General features: G+C 41.3%; 1 protein-coding gene across 4 annotated transcripts in view; it reads left to right on the top strand.

Moving 5' to 3' along the window:
* SLC1A3 (solute carrier family 1 member 3) overlaps positions 1 to 21291 on the top strand; it is a 72833-nt gene extending 51542 nt beyond the window's left edge. For 2 of the 4 annotated variants that reach the window (XM_063086584.1, XM_063086586.1), the window contains 7 exons: positions 8227 to 8431; positions 11343 to 11385; positions 13928 to 14220; positions 16606 to 16839; positions 17311 to 17505; positions 19185 to 19319; positions 21087 to 21291. In XM_063086584.1, coding sequence (XP_062942654.1) covers positions 8227 to 8431; positions 11343 to 11385; positions 13928 to 14220; positions 16606 to 16839; positions 17311 to 17505; positions 19185 to 19319; positions 21087 to 21291 — 1310 coding nt within the window. The remainder of the gene's footprint in view (positions 1 to 8226; positions 8432 to 11342; positions 11386 to 13927; positions 14221 to 16605; positions 16840 to 17310; positions 17506 to 19184; positions 19320 to 21086) is intronic. The other 2 variants (XM_063086585.1, XM_063086587.1) reach the window with 2 other exon arrangements.
* Positions 21292 to 22786: the final 1495 nt, after the last annotated feature.

Consider the following 22786-nt stretch of genomic DNA (forward strand, 5'->3'; position numbering starts at 1 on the left):
GGTTTCTTTTCAAAGCCCGGCTTTACAGGTACCACTAAGAGTTGCGTTGGTCAGCCCATGGCCCCTACTGCCCAACAGACACTTTTCTTTTTGCTGCTATTTTCTGTGGTCCTGGGTTTCTAAATCTTGGCAAGAGGACAGTCATTCCTTTGTGCGTGGCTGTTACAATGAGGTAACCAAAGAAAGGGTCTTGGTCCGAGGCTGTCAGCTGTTACTAATCACTCCTCCCCAGCGCTTCATGGGTCCCACTCGCCTCTCCCTCTTGCTCTGCTTAGCACACATAAAGAAGATGAATTACTCTCTGGTTCCTCTTCAAAAAGGCATATTGTGCGCCACATTCCAATACTGTGAGCAAAGGATGGGCTAATGTGAAGGGTAAATGGGTATCTAAATCACCTCACAGTGGGTCTTGCGCAGGCAGCTGTGGGTCTCTGAGAAGTGAATTTCAGAGCTGCCCTTTCTGAGAGTTTCCGGCGACCTTGCTGAGAGGGAGAGGAAGTCCCTGTGGTGGGCTTTCTGGCAGACTGCATTACTGGAATGATCTCAGGGCTGTGTTAGGCTGTAATGAGAGTCTATTGAACGGTCAAGACCAGTGCAGAGAGAAGCAAAGCTGGACCACTCAGAAGACCCGGCTGGCTGGTTATCCAGAAAGAGGCCATCTCCACCCCAATGGTTAAGCCACAGGGCATGAGAAGCTCTTTGATACTGCACGTAGAAGTAGTAGAAGTTGGGCCTCAGTTTCCCCTTACTGCTTCCTTGTATGGAAGTTCATTCTCGAAGGATGACTGTAGACAGAAAAGAAAAAAAAATGATTGTCTGCTTAGTCCTACCAGACTGAGGATAAAAGTGATTTATTTGACATTTTCTGCCACTAGTAATATCGTCTGCTCCACTGAATTGTCCATTTAACAGTCTCCCAAAAGAGAATGTTTCTCTTTGGTTTTTCTGCACTTTATTTTCCTGGAGTTTGAAGCAAAAAATTTGTTGACAGGTTTTTTAAGAGTCACATTTAAAAATCAGTTCGGCTGACACATTATATGCCATCACAGTGGCAAATGTGTAAGGAAGCTTGACTTTCTTCATTCAATATAACCATATAAAGCTGAATGGTATTATAAGCTAATGAAATGTCGAGGTTTGTGATATCATGAACAGCCATAATGGGAAGAAAATTTTGGCCAGGGTGAAAGCCCATGTGAAAATACTTGCGATTTAATTGACTATAAATTCTACAAAATTGTTCTCAGTTCTTCATGGAGATGGTTTAACTCCCTTCACTAAAGAATCACTGATAAAAGTAAATTGCCTTCTTTGGTCAAATGTCTATGAAGCAAACCGTTTCTAAAATTTTTTCTTGTTTCAATGTCCATAACATTTCTGTTCAAATGAATTGATCAAATACCAGAGCTCAGCACCCTCATTTCCTTGGTCCCTCCTAGTGAGATGAAGAAAATTCTTGGGCATGGTGGGCAGACCAAGGTCACAGGAAGCCAAGATGTTAGGAAAGGAAAACCACAGCTCATGGTTCCTTTTTAATGCCTCTGCTACTAACTAAATGGGGTTTGTAAACTTTTTTTTTTCTTAACCAGAACCTACAATAATAAATATATTTTACATTGGGCCTGGCACGTACATACATACACACAGAGAGCTGAAAATTTTTTTTCACAAAACAATACTTGCCTTTACCACATGTGATGCACATTGATATTTTCTATTCTATTCTCCTTTTTTAACTGATAAAAATACTAGTCACGACCCGCTAAATTGATTTCGTGACCTGCATAGTAAAGCACTTGTTTAGACCACATCCCTCTCTTCCATTCCCTTCTCTATTTATTTTTTTTCATTTATTCACTCATACTTCTGTTAATATATGGACAGACAGAACTATTACTATTACTATTATTTCTGTAGGGTCATCTGCAAGAATGTAGCCAAAGAGGGAAAATAATATAGGAGTGGGAGAGAGAGGACAAAGGAAGGGAAAGAGGGAGCAGTGGCCCTGGTGGTGAGTAGTAGAGGTTTGTCACCGTGCCCTCTGGTCTTCCTGAGCAGCCTGGGGACACCTTGCTGTGAATGACCTGCCAGCCTCAGAAACGGAGCCCCAGGTGATGCTGGATTTTCACTGTCACTGTTTTCCACAAGGTCTCTCTCCCATTGTTCGAGATAGAATGAACCTCACTATTTTGGATTAAATGAGGGAAGTCATCCAAAACTGATGAGTCAGAATTTCAGAGTATTTTAAACAAAAGCAAGTTTAGTACTTACAATTCATATTGTATCCCAATCTAAGTGTCAGGGAAAGTGTGTGGCCTCTAAATAGCATAAAAACAGTAACAGTAATAAAAATGACTGTTACTCAACAAATAATCATTGAGTGCCTCCCACATTCAGGCACTGTTCTAGGCACAGAGGCTACAGCAATGAATGAGACAGACGGTCCTGCTCTCCTGGCACTAAAATTCTACTAGAGAATTTTAATTTCTAGAATTTAACAGAATTATCATAACTATCATTTATCAAGGGTCTACTTTGTACAGGCTTTATGTATGCTTTCTCTAATCTTGCAATGTAGGTATTTTTTTCTAGATGAAATAGAGGCTTAGAGAGATAAAATAATGTTTGATGAGTAGTTTATTATTTATCTGCTTCATGAGTAAAAATAACAGATCTAACATTTGTTGCATGCTTACCGCGTGCCAAGCACCATGCTAAGTAAGGGCTTTCTGTATGGAGGCCCCTCTAATGCCCTATAAGGGAGCTTCTATTATTCACATTCTGTAGATAAGGATGCTGAGGCTTAGAGAGGCCACATGGTACCAGAGCCAGAAGTGGAACCCAGGTCCTGAACTTGAGATCCTGAACTCTTAATCACTGTGTTGTAAATAACTTTTTTAAAAGAATGTGCTTCAAAAAATGCCTGAGGTTTGCCACAAGTAGTTTGAATATTGCCTCTTAGGTTAAGTTCAGAAGCTATAACCTGCTTACTCACTTTGATTCAAAACTGTGATACAATCACTCTTTGCCAACAATTGGAAACTTCACTTTCAGAGATTTACCTTCACTTCCAGAACCCACAGAATCATAGTACTTTTTTGTTCTTTTTACAATTTGGTCTATTAAGGAGCCAGAAAAAAAACATTTTAGTGCAGAACAACTTAATATAATTCGAGACAAAGATGTACAGGGACATGCTTCGTGCTGCCTCCCCAGCCCCCACTGCCTTTGCTCCAAGCTTCTCAGCTCTCTTCCTACTGTCCTCTCTAGAGTGACAGTGTGCCCTGGCTCCAGCAGTGGGCAGCTGCTTGGGACACAGGATCCCACTTTCAGTCTCTAAGTACGAAGTATATTGTATTTTCAGAGTTTAATTTTCTTATTTAGAAAGCCATCACCTTATATTCCCATGAATATGGGACATATTAGAGCTCATTTTTTATTTCCTTGTTGTACGTTTGCCCATCTTGAAATCCTAGGAAGGTTGAGAACAGGCGGCTTTCATTAGATGAGAGTTGGAGAAGTAGAGGGAGTACATCTAAAGTAAAACAAAAACTGACACAAAACAATCTTGAATCAGCAGTTGCCGTCACCCTTTTCTGTTCTTTCTGGACCTGGTCCAGTGGCCCTGGAAGAATAATGAAACTTCATGGGGATAAGTGGGAAGGCAATTCAAAACAGGAGGCTGGGGCCGAGCCCAGTGCACTCGGGAGAGTGCGGCGCTGGGAGCGCAGCGACACTCCTGCCGCGGGTTCGGATCCTATATAGGAATGGCCGGTGCACTCACTGGCTGAGTGCCGGTCACGAAAAAGACAAAAAAAAAAAAAAAAAAACAGGAGGCTGCTTCTTTAGACTTCATGTTTCAAAACCAGAGACAGGAATTGTTGGGGGAAGTGTACTGTGACATGTTACTGTATAAGACGGAGATTTTCAGCACGTGGGGAATAAAATCCATGCAAATGATAGAACCTTGGGAACCTGGCCTTATGCTGTCCTTTAATAGTTGGCTGAATACATATTTTATTAATCCAAGAAGTCATACCAAATACTTACCAAAAGAAATCTAATTTACAATACAGACTTACAGAATTCCACATACATATTTATGAAACACTCCATCCTCACCCCACCCCCCAAAAATTCCATGAGTTTGGTGTATATTTGTTGTGCTAAACTGATTACCAAAAGACAGTCTTTATAAATAAAGAGGTATAATAATTACCTTTGCTTCAAGAAATTTTCTTCTCTTCCTTTCCTCTCTCTTCCAAGAGACTGTTGCCCCTAATACCCTGGTATTTGAATAAAACTCTTAGTCTTTTATGTTCTAGAAAGTGTCCTGTTTAGTCTCCTTTTGATGCTTAACTCTTTGACATATAATAGGTTTGTCGAAATGATTGCTTGCTTGAAAGGTGTATAGGACCCAAGTGCTCACAGCCAGCAAGTATCCATGGCCCTCCACACTTCATTGTAACATGCTCTGGGCTATTTGTCTAGGAATGGTGAAGAATTTGCACTGACGTATCAGCTCTCTTGTTAGTTCTTCTGGTGACCAGTGTTGCTCAGCTCAGCCTTAAGGTAGATTTAGGGAATGCTGAGGAATTGGACGGAGTTTTTCCACAATCACATTTCCTCGTTGAATTTTCTTCAAGCCAGGTGGCCCATTTCAACATTGAGCTCAAATGCGAGAAAGTTGGCATGGATAACAAGCAAATGAATTGTGGGTGACTTTAAGCTTGTCCATAAGAAGAGAGGTATAGCAGAAAGGATGCTCCCTTGGAGGTGTGGATTTGAATCCTGTAACTGCCATTTACTAGCTGTACAATACTGGGCAAGTTACTTAACTTCTCTGGCCTAAAAAATAGTATCAACAATATCTGCATTATACAACCGTCACGGAATTAAATGAATATGTACCATCAGTCAGAGATAGGATTTAGTGAGTGAGTCAGGGGACCAGCATAAAAGTTAACCCAAAATATACAAAACATGCAAACTTACAAACATGCTGTAACTGGAAGAATCATCATGGTGCTTGTAGGAATAGTACAATACAGGACTTCAATTGGGTTTCAAGAGGATCTTGATTCTGATGGCGGGTTGTTTTCATAATAAAGATGTCAGGGTGTCTTGAATGGGGCTGATTTAGCTAAGCACATATCAAACGAAGAAAAAGAGGCCAGTCAAGATCATTATCTTTACTACTTGCTCGGGAATGTGTTTTGCAAATATGTATTTAGATGGTTGTTATAACACACTCCCACATACCTACATACCTAAGTGACGTTCTATCTCCCCATGGCCTCAATGCCATTTTCCCCCATGTATTTTATAGTGACAAGGCTCAATGCAAACTTTCTCCTTCCCAAACATTTAGGGCAGTTCCTGCCAAAGTACCCTTTTCTACAAGGTGATTTAGTACTTTAACCTTGCCCCAGACAAGGCCTCTAACATTTGTATTTAGTCTCTGGTGTAAAGTTCAGTGTCTCATATTTCATGATGTCGGGGAAAGGAGATGGTCACAGAGTCTAGATGAGGGAAAGGAAGAATGATACCTTGCTCATTTGAGATTCTGTCTTCCAGAGTTCTTCCTCCGTTTTCCCAGGTCCACCAGTACCAAGTCCATTGTGTGTGTAACAAACAGATTGTACACTTCAGTCCTGCTGTTGCCCTGATGACAATGTATGGCCCCATTCCTGGTGGTCTCTTTAGTTTTACAATCTGGAATACTGGGAGCAGAGGTGGGCGAAGTAGCCCTGAGTGGGACATAGGACTTACTTTAGGGGAAGGACCTACGTGGAGAGTTGGTTAATGAATATCCCCCATTCCCCTTTCTCGGCTGAAACAATACAGCTCTTACTTTATTCTTTTTCAAAGGAAAAGGGTGAAAACATGCAGAGGTGGGTGAGGCCTCTCATTTGACTGTTGATTGTCCTTCTGTGCTCCTTGCTAAACGATTGCCTTGAGGGTTGTCTTCAGCTATTTCAGAATTAGAAGAAATGGAGAAAATACTTTCATATTGGTTTTCATCTTTAAAAAAAATTTTTTTTTTTAAACCTGTAAGCTTTATTTCATAGTGTGGATAGCCCTGTAGCTGTGGGTCCTGGGATAACTTGCTCCACCCCTCTCACCATGGTGGGGGGGAGATTTAAGCCTCACCCTCTGTTTGCCACTTTGGTTTCCAGTGCTCTGCCTTGACCACTTAGCGCTCTCTCTGAATAGCTCTATGTCAAGAACAGTGCGCAGAAGCGTCAGAGAAGAGTTGGCGTGAGAACGGAACAGCACCACAGAATAGAAGGCAAGAGGGAAAGAAAGCATCTCGGAGGAAGAAAATACCGCTGCCTGGTATCCCCTAGCACAGATATCCGGCCTATTGTGCTTACACCACTCACTGGGTCGACAGGGAAAGAGCCGGAAGAATTGCAGCCTTCGCTGGTGACAAGTTCAGGCGACCATGGGAAAGAGAGTGGGCCCCTTCCGAGAGAAATCATTTTGAGCTCAAGAAAGCCAAGATATTTTGAGATGTGATTCAGACCTGAGAATGAAAATGAGGGGGATGGGAGAACAGAACATTTTTAATGTAGTTGAAGTGTTGAAGTGGAGCCATCCCAATAAATGGATACTTAACTCTGGGTTTCCAGAAAGTGGGCAAGGATAAAAGAGACTAAGTTCATGCACCAAAGCCAAAAGTGGCCTCCTGACCTGTGGGAGCTGCAGCTGGTGTTCTCAGGGACAGAAAGTGCACCAGACTTAGTTACATAAGATCTGAGTGTGAGTTCCCACTCCGTTCTGCTTGTTGCTAACTCAGACCTTAGGCAGTTACTTGGTTGTTTTTTAATCTGCCTGATAGGTTGTTGTTGAAAATAAGAACGTATCAGATACTAAGTAAATGCTTTTTATGAAAATTATAAACAATAGGATTCAAATGCAAATGAAATTATAAATTGAAGGTCATGGCATAAATTCCTACTTTTGTGTCAAGATTTTTGGGCAAACCCAACCAGTTACCTGGCAATCATGGATGCTATTTTTTCAATATTTTACCTTACTGCTAACATGTTTGTGGGAACAGGGCCACTGCCTAAATATTAAGCCACCATTAGAATCTGATATTCATCAATGAAATACAGTATAAACTTTTAATTCATTTTTGGAAACACAATTTTAAATAGTAGAGAAAATAGTTCAGTTAACTATAAATGGATTATACCATAATTGAATTTTAGTATTTTAGTGGGATTGGGGGTATAAAGGGAGAGGAAAAGTGAGGAAATAGCTAATGAAACAGAAGAGTCCACATTATTACAGATAATTTAAACTTTTGAGAGTTTTATGTCATTTCCAATTGTTTTCCAGCCCAAGAAGCATTGACATGTGTTCCATTAGCTAGAGCTGATAGGGAAACCTTGAAAGTCATGCCCCCTTTCTTACCTAGGAGGACACCTTGCCTGAAGTAGACTTTGAAGACGTCCTGAAAATGATGGGAAGAGGGATTTTTAACATGAGATGGGGTATTCCAGACCTGTGGGACAAGATAGAGGAAGTCAGCATGCAAGAATTTGAAGAACCTCACCAAAATAACTTTTTTTAAAGAAAATTTTGACTAGATGAGATGACATGAAACAGCAGAGAAACTATTTGAGAACTTTGGTCTTATCACCCAATGTCTACTTTAAATGCAAATTGAAGATAAATAAGCAGGTGATCGGATTAATAGTTTAAATTTTACATAAAAATATCAAAAAAGACTCCCAAATGCATACATAAAATAATTCTTTGGAAAGAATTTAATGACAGTTAACCTGCATGAATCGAAACAGTGCTTGAACTTAGATTATCCTGCCAAAAAAATTTTAAGTGTTTCTTTCTACACACACACACTCACTGCCTGCTTCCCCAACCTGTAACAACCTAGGAAAAAATTTGACTGCGCTTTCAAACCATTAGAGAGCAGTTTATATTAGGCCATGTGAAATCAATTATTGGGGAGAAAACGGGTGATCACGTGTTTGCTGACACAGCTGATGCCTAGACATTCTGAGGCTTTTTCCCTTCACCTTTGGTGATGCTCTGATTAAATTTGGGGCCACATTCTAATAACATGTACAAAGTCCCATTGCTGGGTGGGATGAGGGTAGGGGAGTATAGAAGGAATTGCTGTTCCCATTTTCTCCCACTGGAGAATTCCCTGGACTGACTTCCTGAAAATCTCCCTCTGTTTGCCTTCACCAGGAATGGCGGCCCTAGATAGTAAGGCATCAGGGAAGATGGGAATGCGAGCTGTGGTCTATTACATGACTACCACCATCATTGCCGTGGTGATTGGCATAATTGTTGTCATCATCATCCATCCTGGAAAGGGCACAAAAGAAAACATGCACAGAGAAGGCAATATTGTACGAGTGACAGCTGCAGATGCCTTCCTGGACTTGATCAGGTATGTCCTTGCAAGCCCATCCCTTTGAGTATATTTTGACGACCCAATCCTTCTTATTTTGGGGAGCTAATCAAAACCTGGAAGAGCTGTCTGACAACCAGCCTTTCCAGGCTTGAAATAAAGGTCAAATCTTTTTCTGATCTCATATGAAAGAGGCAAGAAGATTTTGAGAGCCCCGTGTTAGGGTCAACTATGCAGTTCACTTTGGAATATTAATTTTTAACACACTATTCTCAAGTCCTGCTCTTTAAGGCTAGTTTTTATTCAAGTATGGCCTGTTCATTGGACTCTTTTAATTTAGAACTTGCAGTATGTATCATTGTCCATTATATACAACAATTTAGTTCCAGAAGGGACTTTAGAGGTCATCTGGTCATACCTGTCCCAAGGTTTTCCATTTGTACTATTTGTGAAGAAAGGATTTGACAGATCAGGAATAAAAGATTAAAGGATGGCTTGTTCAGCATTATTTTGTGTACAAACCACACACTGATTACAAATGAGTCTTATCTAATACCTGAAGCAGACTTGGTGACAGAGTCAGCTTTACACAGAACTGTTAAGTGAGCCAAAGTTTGATCCTGGCACCTTCCTGCATTCTCTCTATACACCTGCCCTTGTATCAGTCAGGTCCTGGCAAGAAGCAAACCGCATACACAAAAGGAACGTTAAGGAAGGTTTGCAAAGGTACAGGCAGAGGGAAGGGAAACTGCAAAGGATGGTGAGGCACCAGAGGACTAACAACAGTAGGAAGCTATTTTGTTACCACCCCTAGCTATGAGGGGCAAAGGAAGGGAGCTGTTACTGGAAACTATAAATAGCGGTAGCCATGGGAGACGGGGCTCAGGGTTGGAGCTATAGCTTTAATTGGAGAAAGGAAGCTGCTGCCAAACCTGTCAAAGAGAGAGCTGGGAAAATTCATACATGGATTTCTTTGTCCCTCTACCTTGTGATCTGTCAGTCATGCCACTAGACGAGAGAACCTGCATGCTGCACTCAGAAGACAGGAAGAACCCACATGCTATGGTCCATAGGGATCACCATTCCAGGGCACAGAGCAGAATGGAGGTTTAATCTAGAAGGGCAAATGGAAGATATCCCCTCACAGGCCTCTAGATTCCCCCATTGTACGGCCCCACCCAGCCTGTCCTCCCCAAACCTAGCCCTTTCCTCCCATCTTTACAACTTACTTGGAAAGTTACTGGTTTGCCAGTCCTAGATACCTACTCTGAAGGGTTCCCCACCCATCATCATCCTCCGAGGGATTGATTTCACATGCCATCTCAAGGAATGGAGCTGTGGCAGGGAAATTCAAGAGAGATTTGGGGAACAGAGGTTCTCTTTGGCAGCACCTCTCGATTCCCACCATGAGTGACTTAGCACAACCTATGTGCAAGTACCACTCAATCCCATGGAGCCTATTCTTGAAAACCTTATTTAGGGATTTAATCACAATAATCTGAAAGTAACAAGCCACTAACTGTTTTCATTTAGTTCATACAATTAACTGAGACTTTTCATCATTTTTTCATGAACCTTTTTACCCTCAGGTGGTTTGGATTAGGAGTATTTTATTATATAGTCATGTGTCGCGTAACAACAAGAAATGTGTCATCAGATGATTTTGTCATTGTGCGAACATCATAGAGTGTGATGTTACACAAACCTAGATGGTGCGGCCTGCTACACACTTAGGCTCTATGGTACAGCCTATTGCTGCAGCCACCTTTGTATATGCGGTCTGTCGTTGACCAAAACATCGTTATGTGGGACATGACTGTATTCTCTTTCTCTATAATGTCTTCTCCTTGTTTGAAGGATTGGGATCTTGTCATCCCCAGTCTGGTTGATCCAACAGAGCTCTGTGTGTTTCCGCCCCTCCTTGCCCCAACCATTCGTGTATGAATCTCCCATTTCTACCCAGTCATTTGGCTTGAGCATCTATCCTGAAATCTCCTGAACACACATTTCTATCAAGGTTTATAAAAATAAACCCATAGAACATAGATGGGAAAGAAAAGGAAACAGGATGGTCTAGGTAGTAGGAAGAAAGAGACAAGAGTTTATAACCTTAAAATATGACTTTGATAGCACACAACTGCTGGAATCTCGAGCTTGAGATAACTACCCAGATCATGTCTTCTCCCACAGTCTTCTATCTGGGAAGTTTAATCCAATCTCCTCTTTAACAGATGAGTCAGCTGAGACAGAAATGGATGCCATGACAGGGCCAACGTCACACAGCTGGTTAGAGACTCCTCAGGCAGAGTGTTCCCTCTCCTCCCTTCCTCTATGAACTCATACACTGCTCTGACACGGTCTCTAAGGAAGGGACAAACTCTGCCACATGGGCCTCACGTTCAGATTTTGTGGGCCATCTCTCCATTGGCCACCAAAGGGCCTCAGATGCTCCAGCTATTCAGTACCAATGTCCCATCCCCCAGAGGGCCTTTGGAAGGACTTTTTGGAGAACAAAATTCCACAGTCCAACCATGACTTTTGATTCAGAACATTTGGTTCCTAGATACATGCTACAATAACCAAAATGGCCACTATCGAACGGTGCCTCATTTAGCCAGATGCTGTTGATAAAAGGCATTTCCATTCTCACTTTGACTCTTCCTAGAAGCAGAGTTTTGATGATATAATGACTAAACGAAGAATCCCATTGGCTGACAGGAGGACAGATTAGTTAAGTTTAGAACTTTCCTGAAAAATATGAACTACATGGGACACAGGAATAACCATATGTTCCATTTCAAGTCAAGTCATAAAATCCACCACAATCTTTCTTTTTTTCCATTTACTGCTTGGTTCAATGCAATCTTTACCTTAGACACAATGAAACAGTATTTAAGGAGCAAACTTATTATTTGGGAAGTCTTTTAAGTGTCTATTATTTTCTTTACAGAAACATGTTCCCTCCAAATCTGGTGGAAGCCTGCTTTAAACAGGTAAATATCCTACAGACAGTAATTCACCTTTGAAATTCCTCTTTGGCATACCAAACTAAGTGGGGACACCCCCTTTATAGCCCCCCATTTCTGTGCAATAAGAAACACTTCTCTTGCCAACCAGAAGGAAAGCACTAGGGTTTTCTGGGGAATTTTTTTGGAAGGCATGGTTCTTACCTTGTATTGAAGGCTTATTAGTTGCTGAGCATAGTGTGTCTTACATACAGATAGGTCATTGAGTCTCTGTTATCGTTAACAAAGCAAATCAGGAGCCTCCTTCTCACTGCCCCACTTGCCACATGCCCACCAAACAGCAAACTCCAAATAAAATACATTTACAATTTGCTTTAAAGAAGATTAGAGAGATTATTCAGGTTTCAGGGTTTGACTTAAAAATCAATGGGCTGTTTTTTAAAAGTCTACTAATGGCTTTGTGGATTCTAATTATGCGTTATGTAACAGACCCAAGTTCTAAATGGCAGACCCAGAATTCAAATCCATTGTGTTGACTTCTATCCTCTTTCTGCTACTCCATTCTGCTTGCTAGAGAGGACTATTTGGCATGATACAGCAGACACCTGCCTAGAGGCTATCGTGAGGTCCCGTTCCTTTCAGCATCACACCAAAGCAACTCTTGGCTCTCTGTGTTGTGGGTGCAAATACATTTTACTGTTAGGGAATAAAATCAGTAAACTTTATTCTAACCTTACTTGAATATAAAAGCTTTGTTGCACAAAATACTAAAATGGAAATAGTTAGACATTCTGGGTTAAATAATAGTTCCCAAACATTGCTCCAGATGGTGTCAATTCACCCCTGTTGTAATTCGGTAACCTTTCTGCTTAGGAACTATAAAACAAACAAAACAAAATCCTGACCTCATGGAGGAGCGGGTTTTATCCGTATAAGTTCCTCTTTATTTTTTTCCCCTTTAAAACATTTTATTGACCATTTTTAATAGGTAATATATGAACACATTACAAAATTCAAACAGAATTCTCTCTTTTAAGAAAAGCCTAAAAAGTCAAAATCTAACTTTCTTTATTCAAAAACAACAGTACGCTTAAATAATAAGGGTTTTCAATCCAACCAGCCAATCCCAACACCATGGGGCTGTCAGCTGGCACTGGGTGATATCAAAAATGCTGATTTCCAGATCTTTCAGATGGGAAAAGTGCTGACTCGTGCATATTTATTGTATTCGGTTTGGGACTGCATTTACAGGATTTTGAAGGGGAAGCAAAAGTACCTACCCAGATCTCTTTGGCTTAGACCCCAATGCAAATGAGGTTGCAATTTCTGTGTAGGCTGTGAACTGTGTCTAAGGGTAGAGAGTTGGAGGCATAAGAAAGACTGACCAGAATTGAAAATGTACCCTGGATAATTCATAAAATGCGTAAGCACCTAATGGAATAAAGAGATCTGAGAGTTGACTGATAGGAGACAGACAGGGGCCAGTTTCTTTCTTGCTTGAAATTACCAGCAGCACCACTGATTTTTCAGAGGTGTGTCCACAGTATTGACAGCTGGCCATGTCCTTGTTTGGGAATAGTGGTTTCCCAATGAAAACTCCCTGTTTACTCTCGGTAAAGAAACGGCAGAGCGCTTCATGTACAGCTGTGCTCTCGTCCCCTGGACTCTACATCCTGTCACCATCCATACATCACTCTCACGGATGCTTTACTGCCATCACCACCCTGGCCAGAAACTCTACTTTCATTAAGATCACAGATGGATGGGCTTCACTGTTTCATATGGCCACAGTAAGGTACTTAGCGTCCCCGTCTGGGGCGTGTATGAAGAAGCTATGGGGAGAAGACCGTCTCTTGAGTTAAAAGAGAAATGCCACTATTGACTTGGAGAAAGTGAGATGTCATCAGCACTATTAATCAAGCACCTATTCTTAAGAATTGATAATATCAGGAACATCTTGAAAACTGGTTGTTGGTTTTTCTTTTTTAATTTTTAATATCTACTAAAATCTCCAACTAAGTCTAATCCCTGAAGGGTTTTGTCATGGAGCACCGTTAGCCAACATTAATATAGTACTTTAAAATTTTCAAGATATTTTCATATGTGCTGTTTAATTCCATCATTGTAACAACCCTGGGAAGTAGAACCATCTCAGTTATCCCTGTTTTACAGCTGTGGAATATGAGAGAAAGGATGTTAAGTGATTTGTCTTTGATCTCAAGCATGATCCCCATAGAAAATAAAAGGACTTTTGTGAATATTTGGGTTCAAGGCTTTTTAAAAATCCCATTACAATCATTTTATTAGGGTTCCAGAAGAAAGCAGAAGCTCATGTGTGTGTTTACTCCAACATCTTTTGAGAGCATGTGTGTCTGTCTGTCTGTCTGTGTTAAGGAAGTAGTAGGGGTTTGCCACAGATTATGTAGATGGATAGATAGATGGTAGATATTTCCTATACCACTACTCTCTGAATACAAAGTAATGTTCATCATTATAGAAAATTTGGAAAATAGGAAAGTATAAAGGAAAAGAAATCACCTTGAATCCTGTTGTGCTTTTTATTTTTAAGTTTAAAACCAACTATGAGAAGAGAAGCTTTAAAGTGCCCATCCAGGCCAATGAAACATTCGTGGGTGCTGTGATCAACAATGTATCAGAGGCCATGGAGACTCTCACCCGAATCACAGAGGAGCTGGTCCCCGTTGCAGGTTCCGTGAATGGGATCAATGCCCTGGGACTAGTGGTCTTCTCCATGTGCTTCGGTTTTGTGATTGGAAACATGAAGGAGCAGGGGCAAGCCCTGAAAGAGTTCTTTGATTCCCTTAATGAAGCCATCATGAGATTGGTAGCAGTGATAATGTGGTATGTATTTCCATTTGTATACATGCTATATGCAAGATGCTTAGTGCCATCAATATGTGTTCTGTACTCAGGAAGATGCCACCAGGCAGGATGGCCAATTGCAATGATCTCACTCTGGTAAGCAAAAGAAAATCAATGATTTTCCAGGCCTGTAGAGGCATTGAACCTATTTGCAAGCCTCTCTTGATAAGTTTGCTTCCTTGTTTTCAAAAGCTATCAACTCCTTTACTCCGGTGCTAATGGAATCCCATTCCTCATTCCTCCATTTTATACCTATTTAGTTATTCATTCAATACACATTTATTGAGTGTCGACTATATGCCACGCCTGTGGTGCTAGACACTGTGGATAAAGCAATGAAGAAAACATACAAGGATGTCCTGGATCTTACATTCTTTTAAGGGAGACAGACAATAAACAAACAAATCAACCATATGCTTTAGTCACAAGTGCTATGGAAAAAATAAAATAAAATGAAACAGCAGGTGACTGGCAAGAAGGCACAAAATTTGCCTTGGATGATACAGAAAGGCCTCTGAGGAGGTGACATTTTTTTGTAAGACCTGAATGATAAGAAGAAGCTGTTCATACAAAGTGCCAGGAGAAGAGCATACCCCGCAGAAGGAAAGCAAAGGCAGGGGCCCCTAGACCACTGTAAAAACTGAGGTCTCCTCTCTGTTTCAGCCCTAAAAAAGAAATGTAAATGCAGTTCTGCAGCAATACCTGAAGGACTCATGGGAAGTATTACAGAACGCCAAGCCACAATTTATAACAAAACTTCCTTTAATAAAGCTGAGAGCAGGAGGCAAAGGAAAAGACTAAATCCAAAGAACATTTAACTTGGAAAGTAACCTCTCCCCATTGGGACAGAACCCTTTGATTGGTTTAGGCCTCGTGTGGGAGTTGCTCTTCTTTTATTCTTTATTTTTAATCCAGTCTCCTCCTTGGTACATGAGGCAGAAAGGCATCCATTGCTAGGAAAAGCACTCAGTCACCAAGATGATTCAAAATATCCTTTGTCTTTAATGTCACCAAAGCCCAGAGAAATCTATTTTTCAGGAGTTTGTACAAGATGAATATGGACTTAGGCACAAAGATGAATCAGAATGTGGTCTCTGCAGGAGTCCCTTTGAAATTCTGGCAGGGCTGAAGGTGGACATTTATCTTCATATAATTGAAATGCCTCCACCTTTCACCTTTTTTATGAAAGAAGCCCATTCAAGGCCACTGAATGAACCTCACATGGAGCTTTTCTAGCTGTACATGCACCTGCACATTCAACACTGAGTTATTACATTTCTGAAAACAGGTACTCCTATGACTTCCTGACCTGTGTTTTTAAAGGATTTTGAAAGAAGCATTGTATTTTTCAATTTGAAATAATTTCCCCACAGTTCTCAACACACCCTTATCCTTAAGCGCGATTGGCTTCTCTGCTTTTGGTAATGTGAGTTTGGTTGTAGTTTATTGCACACGTCAGACGAAGGGTGTTGAAAGCTGGGCAATGGGCCTTTAAGCAGCCAGTGTTATTTCAATATGTGCAGGTCATTTTGTGTTTCAGTTGTTCATTCTCGCAGAGCCTGCAGGGAAAAGCTCACAAATGCAATAGCAGCCTGTGGGGAATAATTACTTAATCAGAGCACCTATAACTTGATTGTGGCTATACATACGTGTTCATTATAAAATGTAATAGCTCTGAATTTATTTCATTGTCTCCTTCTATTTATGGCAAATGGTACCAGTTTTCCATTTGCCCTAAAACAAAAATTTCCTCTTAAAGTAAACTTATTTAAGTAAAACAGTTGATTTGAAGAATAATACTAAATAATTTTATAAGCGGTATGGAGATAAGGAAAAAAATTTTTAAGTGGTCCTCGAATAAGAGAACTGACTGCAAATCCAAAACACTAGCATCATGTGCCTCCTGCTTTAACTTAGGGATCAGGCTCTATTGTGGAAAATGCTTTCAAAAGTCTGGATATTGGTAGGATAGATTGTGGCAGTTCACAGCACTTTGCAAGGCAGCAGGAGGCAGTGGGAGTGGGTGGCATCTGAGAACCAGAAAAGTGACCCAGGTGTGGCGAAAGGAGAGCTGTCTAGGAAAACAGAGGTGGGGACCTGCCTTTCTTCATAGGTTTAAGAGAAAAAAAAAATGTGTCCTAGAGCAATTCTCAGTGAGAGGAGAGCCTACTTCTGTGCCAACAGGGGGAAACTTACATGTAAAAAAGAAAAGAGAGTTCACAGCTTCTACAAGTCTTAACAGTATCCTGGCCAGAAAAGTTTGGGAATCAACACTCTCTCCCTTTTCCTTATCACTTGGTGATGTATGTGGAGCAGCTTGTTGGAAAGCAGACTTCCAGCTGTGCGTGTGTTGCTTCCCCATAGGTACGCCCCTGTGGGCATCCTCTTCCTGATCGCGGGGAAGATTGTCGAGATGGAAGACATGGGGGTGATTGGGGGGCAGCTTGCCATGTACACGGTGACGGTCATTGTTGGCTTGCTCATTCACGCCGTCATTGTCCTGCCCCTTCTCTACTTCCTGGTAACGCGGAAGAACCCTTGGGTTTTTATTGGAGGGTTGCTGCAAGCGCTGGTCACAGCTCTGGGGACCTCTTCCAGGTATGTACGTGTGTGGGGCTTACTCCTGTAAGAAACTTGACTTTGAACCAGGCCTCTCTTCGTGTCTGATGCTGAGCAGACCCATTTGGGGTTCAGGGAATGGCTGGCTGTCTATTCTTTGGGGGACGAAATGGAAATCGACTATCCTTTCCTGCCCACTGTCATCTCCCTCTTCCAGTTGACATTTGCCTGAGGGAGAAATGGCAGAGTGACTTGGCACAGGCTGTTGTGACGGGGAATCATCACAAGTGATGCCTCACAGAGGAACCCAGAAGCAGGAGAGCTGCCAAGTGACCCTGTGAGGGGACCACACTGTTCCCATCCCCTGTCCTGTTTATACAAGTGCTGACTTAGTTCCCTTTAAGTTAGGACGTGGAAGAGGAAGAAACTGTCTGTCCAAAAAGCCAAACACACAGACATGGTCGGAACTACGGGATCCTCAGCTGACATGCCCTGTTTTACTGTTCTCAGTTCTGCCACCCTACCCATCACCTTCAAGTGCCTGGAAGAAAACAATGGTGTGGACAAACGTGTCACCAGATTCGTGCTTCCCGTAGGAGCCACTATTAACATGGATGGAACCGCTCTCTATGAGGCTTTGGCTGCCATTTTCATTGCTCAAGTTAATAACTTTGAACTGAACTTTGGACAGATTATTACAATCAGGTACAAGGAAAGAGTTCTACACAACATTTTCTTAAGAATGACTTTAAAAGACGAGAGGGTGATCCATGTTGGGTGGAGAAACTGGTTGGGAAGGGGATCACACATAAACAGAAGGTTGGGGTCTGGGGAAATAGCTTTATTTTTATATTTAGATTTTTTACTAGTTTTTTTTTAATTACAGATGTACACACTCATTAATAACAAAATTTGAATAATTTAGAAGTGTATAAAGTAAAAAGTGGAACTTACCTGCCACCATATCACTCCACATCTTTCTGTAGGTGATGTTGTTCATGTTGGGTTTGGAAAGACCTTTTCCTGTACATAGATGTGCACACACTTCTTTTTTGTAATTAGTGGAATCATACCATGCATATTCTTTGCCCCTTGATTGGTTTACTTATCAATATACCATTTATAAATATATCTAGCTCATTTTTTTTAATGTCTGCAAAATACATAGTATGGATATTTCTGGGTTTTTAAAGTGTTAGAGTATACTTCAGTTTTAAAAAACATTAAAATATTAAATTTTATAGACAAATATTGAAAAATAAAAGTACACCTGAAAAACTGGATTAACTTTTTCTCTTGGGTAAATTTTTAGGCAGTTTAAGATAGATGACAAACCACACACTGACAAGTAGGTTGAGAATTTGATTTTTGTGGAGAATTTTTTTTTTAAGTATGACATTTGATAGGTCTAGTGAAAAATAATTTTCCTTTCCATTCTGTTTCATGTAGAGAAGCTCTGCTCCACAAAGCCCTCAAGGCCAGTAGGTTTTGCATGAGCCAAGGCTCATAGTTCCAAAGTTCCTGGGTGTCACCCTTATCTAGGTGGTCCAGGGGAAGAGGAGAAATGGCATAGCCTGCAAGTTACTCCATCACTTCCACCTGAATCTCATTGGCCAGAACTTAATTTAAGCACAAGGGAGGCTGGGAAGTGTAGTGTCATTCCGGGTGGCTATATACCAGCTAAAAATTCTAGTACCACAGAAAGGAAACAGTATGGGGAACCATGAGCACTTTCTGCCACAGACTTATTACTTTATTAATACCACTTTATATCTAGGTAATACTTTACTATTAATGAAATATTTATACATTCTCACATCACCCTAGCAAACAGATTTTTAACAAACTGAGTCTCAGATGGGTTATTTACAATATTATAGTGCTACAGAACTTTTCTCATAAATCATTTTGTGTTGGAATTAACACATCTGATCTTTTTTCTGACCATATTAACCATACAAGTTCAGCATCTTTACAAACCTCCACTTGGATAGGGGAATTATTAGAAACAAATTGTCATGGTAACTCTACAGCATTTTAGAACTTACAAAATACTTTCAGGGACACACAAAACAATATATAGCCACCAGTTTCTTCATTTAAAAATGACTGTAATAATAGGATCAACCTTATAAAGGTTGTAGTGAGAATCAAATAAGATAAGCCACGCATACCATATCGGATGACACATAATAAGCACATGATAAGTTAGTATGATTATTAGCTTGGTGATTTTTTTTTATTCTCACGTTTTTCTGAAGCACGTCCTTTTCTGCTAACATGGCTAGTCAGATATTGGCACTGTGTGTTTTGCAGGGTACATAAACCCTCCAGTTGGGGAGCTTTGTAAAAAATGTTCTCTGTTTTGGTGCTTTTATTAACAGCATCACAGCCACGGCTGCCAGTATTGGGGCAGCTGGGATTCCTCAGGCGGGCTTGGTCACCATGGTCATTGTGCTGACATCTGTGGGCTTACCCACTGACGACATCACACTCATCATTGCAGTGGACTGGTTCCTGTGAGTATGCTCAGGCTGCGTTCAGGCTCACTGTCACAGGGCCCTGGCTCTGTCATCCTAGGGCGCCAGGCAGCCTGGCCGCCTGCCAAAAGAACTTCATGAATAGGGGCAGCATGGCCTGTCATTAAGTGGTCCTCATTGCCTGATCCCTGTTCCTTATCTGGAGACCAAGCCCCAGACACCATGTGCTCTTGCTCTCCTGTCAGCCCATGGGGCACATCTGGCTACTACAGTTCTCACTCCATAAAGCCATTCAGGGATTGGGAAACCTGCCGTCTGTGAAGCCAACATAAATCAGCAAGACCATTACTGAATTGCACAACACATCCCCACAGCGGCTAGAATAGAACTGCAGGCCCCACATGCTGGCTCAGGCCCTTCCTCCTTGTGCTTCCGATTCCAATGGCATGACACAGTGCACATGTTCCCATCTGAGCCCAGCAGGGCAAGGAGTGGCCGTGCAGACAGTGGGAAGAGAACTAGCATCATTAAGTGAAATTGATTTGGGGCTCTGGGAAAAGTCCCAAGAAATGTGCCCTCCACAACCTCAGAGCCAACCTCTAGGGCCCAGCCCTCTGCTCTCTTCCCTTTTCTCTTGCAAGTTCCCTTCCACTTTTGAAAAATTTTCACCGGGGATGCCCAGAATGGCTGCCTAGAAGAACGCAGTAGGCGCTGAGTCAGCATATGTTGACTTCACTAGAACTAATGGCAAGGAAGAGCTCCACCGTGTGCAGGAAGCCCAAGGCGGGGAGGGGGCATGAGTTCCTCAGTCACTTAGATCTGTGTTTGTGTCCCGGTCCATGTGACACTCGGCAGGTTACCCAGCCACCCTAGGATCCACCTTTATACAGTGGAGGTGCTCACGTCCTCAAACTCTTGGTGGCACTGTGAGGATAACACGAGGTGATACATGGAAACAATTCAGCCCTCTGTCTGGCTCACAGTTAGCACTCAATTAACATGAGCACTTTCACAGTATAAAGCAACAGTTGTCAGTGTTTTTGATCTTTACACTTGAAAATTATTGAGGACTGAAAAAGCATTTTCTCTATGTGGGTTATATCTAGCAATATTTATCATATTAGAAAAATTTACAAATGTTTAACCTATTTAAAAGTTACCATAATAAATGTATTACATGTTAACATAAATGACATTTTTTGTGAAAAATGAGCATTTTTGAACCAAAAATTAGTGAAAAGAATGGCACCATTTTACATTTTGCAAGTCTCCTAATGTCTGCCTCAATACAAGACAGCTGGAGTCTCCCAACTGCTTCTGCATTCAATGTGTTCTGATATCACAGATCCTGTCGTGTAGTCTTTGCAAAACCCCACTACACATTCATGAGAAAATGAGAGAGAAAGGGACAAATAACATCCTACTATTGCTATTAGAATAGTTTTAACCTCAGGGACCCCCTGGGGGGGTCTCTGGATCACACTTTGAGAACCGCTGGTATAAAGGAAGGTGAGCTAGAGAAAGAAATTTTAAATAAAAAAAGAAACAGAAGGCTCATTCCTCACTATTGGGATGCTAGCTACAGTCAGACTGGTAATGAAAATTAATCATCTGCATGTCCTTATAACTTGTAATAGCTGCTATTATAAACATTATGTGGTCTATTACATGTAATCATGCAGTTGGTGTATACACTGAACTGAATTTTAAGAGATGCTTCTAAAGACCTCACCAGCCAGTTCATAATATCCATCTCGTGGTGTTCCCAGGAGTCTCATATTTCCTTCCTCCCCACCCTGCCCGCAGGGACCGCCTACGAACCACCACCAATGTGCTGGGAGACTCTCTCGGCGCCGGGATAGTTGAGCACTTGTCACGACATGAACTGAAGAACCGAGATGTTGAAATGGGTAACTCAGTGATTGAAGAGAATGAAATGAGGAAACCCTATCAGCTGATTGCCCAGGACAGTGAAACTGACAAGCCCATCGACAGTGAAACCAAGATGTAGACTAACATAAAGAAATGCGTTCTTGAGCACCAGGTGTTTGAAAACCATTATAAAATGTTTTCCATCTCATTATAGCTCATACTCCCAGTAAGCCCTGGATCTCCCTTTTCATCTCTACTCTGATAGAATTGGAAAATATTCATCCAAAATCAAGGGAGGATTTTGCAGCGGCCATATGTATAGTTTGTCTCCCACACCAATCGTTTCACTTTAGTCTTACCTAAGAAGGTACTGAAATCAAAAATAGCCTTGATCAGATCTTATAAGTTTATGTGGCACATAATCCTGTAAATGTGATTTTCTTATAAGTTAAAGAATCAAACCAATAGTAGGCTAAAAACATTTTTAAATCTACTTTCAAAAATCCTTCAGAACACAATTGCGTTTTAGTCTCAAAACATAACACCTCGATGAGCTACAATCGGTTATCAGTCAGACAGCAGAAGGGTTTTTTTTCCCTTTCTCTTCTGACTTGTATCCTTATTTTATTAGCAGCAGGACAATATATGTACACACCCAGCACAGCTGTGAAGAGGGACAAAAAGTGAAGTTTCTGTGTGGCTTTGAGCCAGTCACGTCAGATCCCTAGGCCTCAGTGTCCCCATCTGTAAAATGAGTGACTAGTCCCTAAATGCCTTTAGGGTCTCTTCTAGCCCAGACACCCTATGACATAATGAAAGAGCCTCCCTCTGCTTCTCTTTGGAATGTCACATACCAAGTACCATTCCATGGAGCATGGGGCTTTCAGAAAGGACACTTCATGGGAGTGAACATTTCTAACTAGGGGCAGGATGGCTGTGTGGCTCACCAGGTCCTGTGTCCGACATGTCAGTTATGTAAGTCGCCAGGCAGGAGGCCATTCCAGGAGTGGAATTATTCGTGAAGCCCTTTGAGCAGTTCTTCCCAGCAGGGGAAGTATTCCCTTCTTCCCAACTCTTCCCAAACCGAAGGGACTGCTCTGGGAAGGATGTCTCCCACTACTCCTCAACTGACGGTAGACTTTTAGAAAATAAGACAGAAGGCTAGCAACTAGCAAAGGTGCTCATGGGCTTACTATGGAACACTAAAGATCTAAGAAAGAATGGAGCATGGGTGACACTATAAAGAGAGGATTTTAACACGCCAAGAATATAGATCTTCTTTAATGAAGAATAAAAAGAAGAGGTTAATTTTGTGTGTTTGTTTGTTTTTATCTGAAACACTCTTTCTCTTCAGTTCAAAATCATTCCCCAAGGATGTCTGCATACCAAAATATATGATCACTTCTTACATGTTTTAAAGAAGAGCTCTCTCATAGGCGTCCATGAGCTGGATGGGTGATCTGTTATTTGGAAATGTCTTGTACTTTAATCAGAAGTTGTTAGAATGAGAGAAACAGCATATTTCTTTGTTTGGAATTCCACTTATCAAATCATTGAAAACCTTCAGCTAGAGTGGGGTTTACTTTCGTTTTGTTTGTGTTCCTAAGAGAAAAGGTAGAAGATGAATCAGAATG

The sequence above is a fragment of the Cynocephalus volans genome, chromosome 2 (genome assembly GCF_027409185.1).
Source record: "Cynocephalus volans isolate mCynVol1 chromosome 2, mCynVol1.pri, whole genome shotgun sequence".
Taxonomy (NCBI): Eukaryota; Metazoa; Chordata; class Mammalia; order Dermoptera; family Cynocephalidae; genus Cynocephalus; species Cynocephalus volans.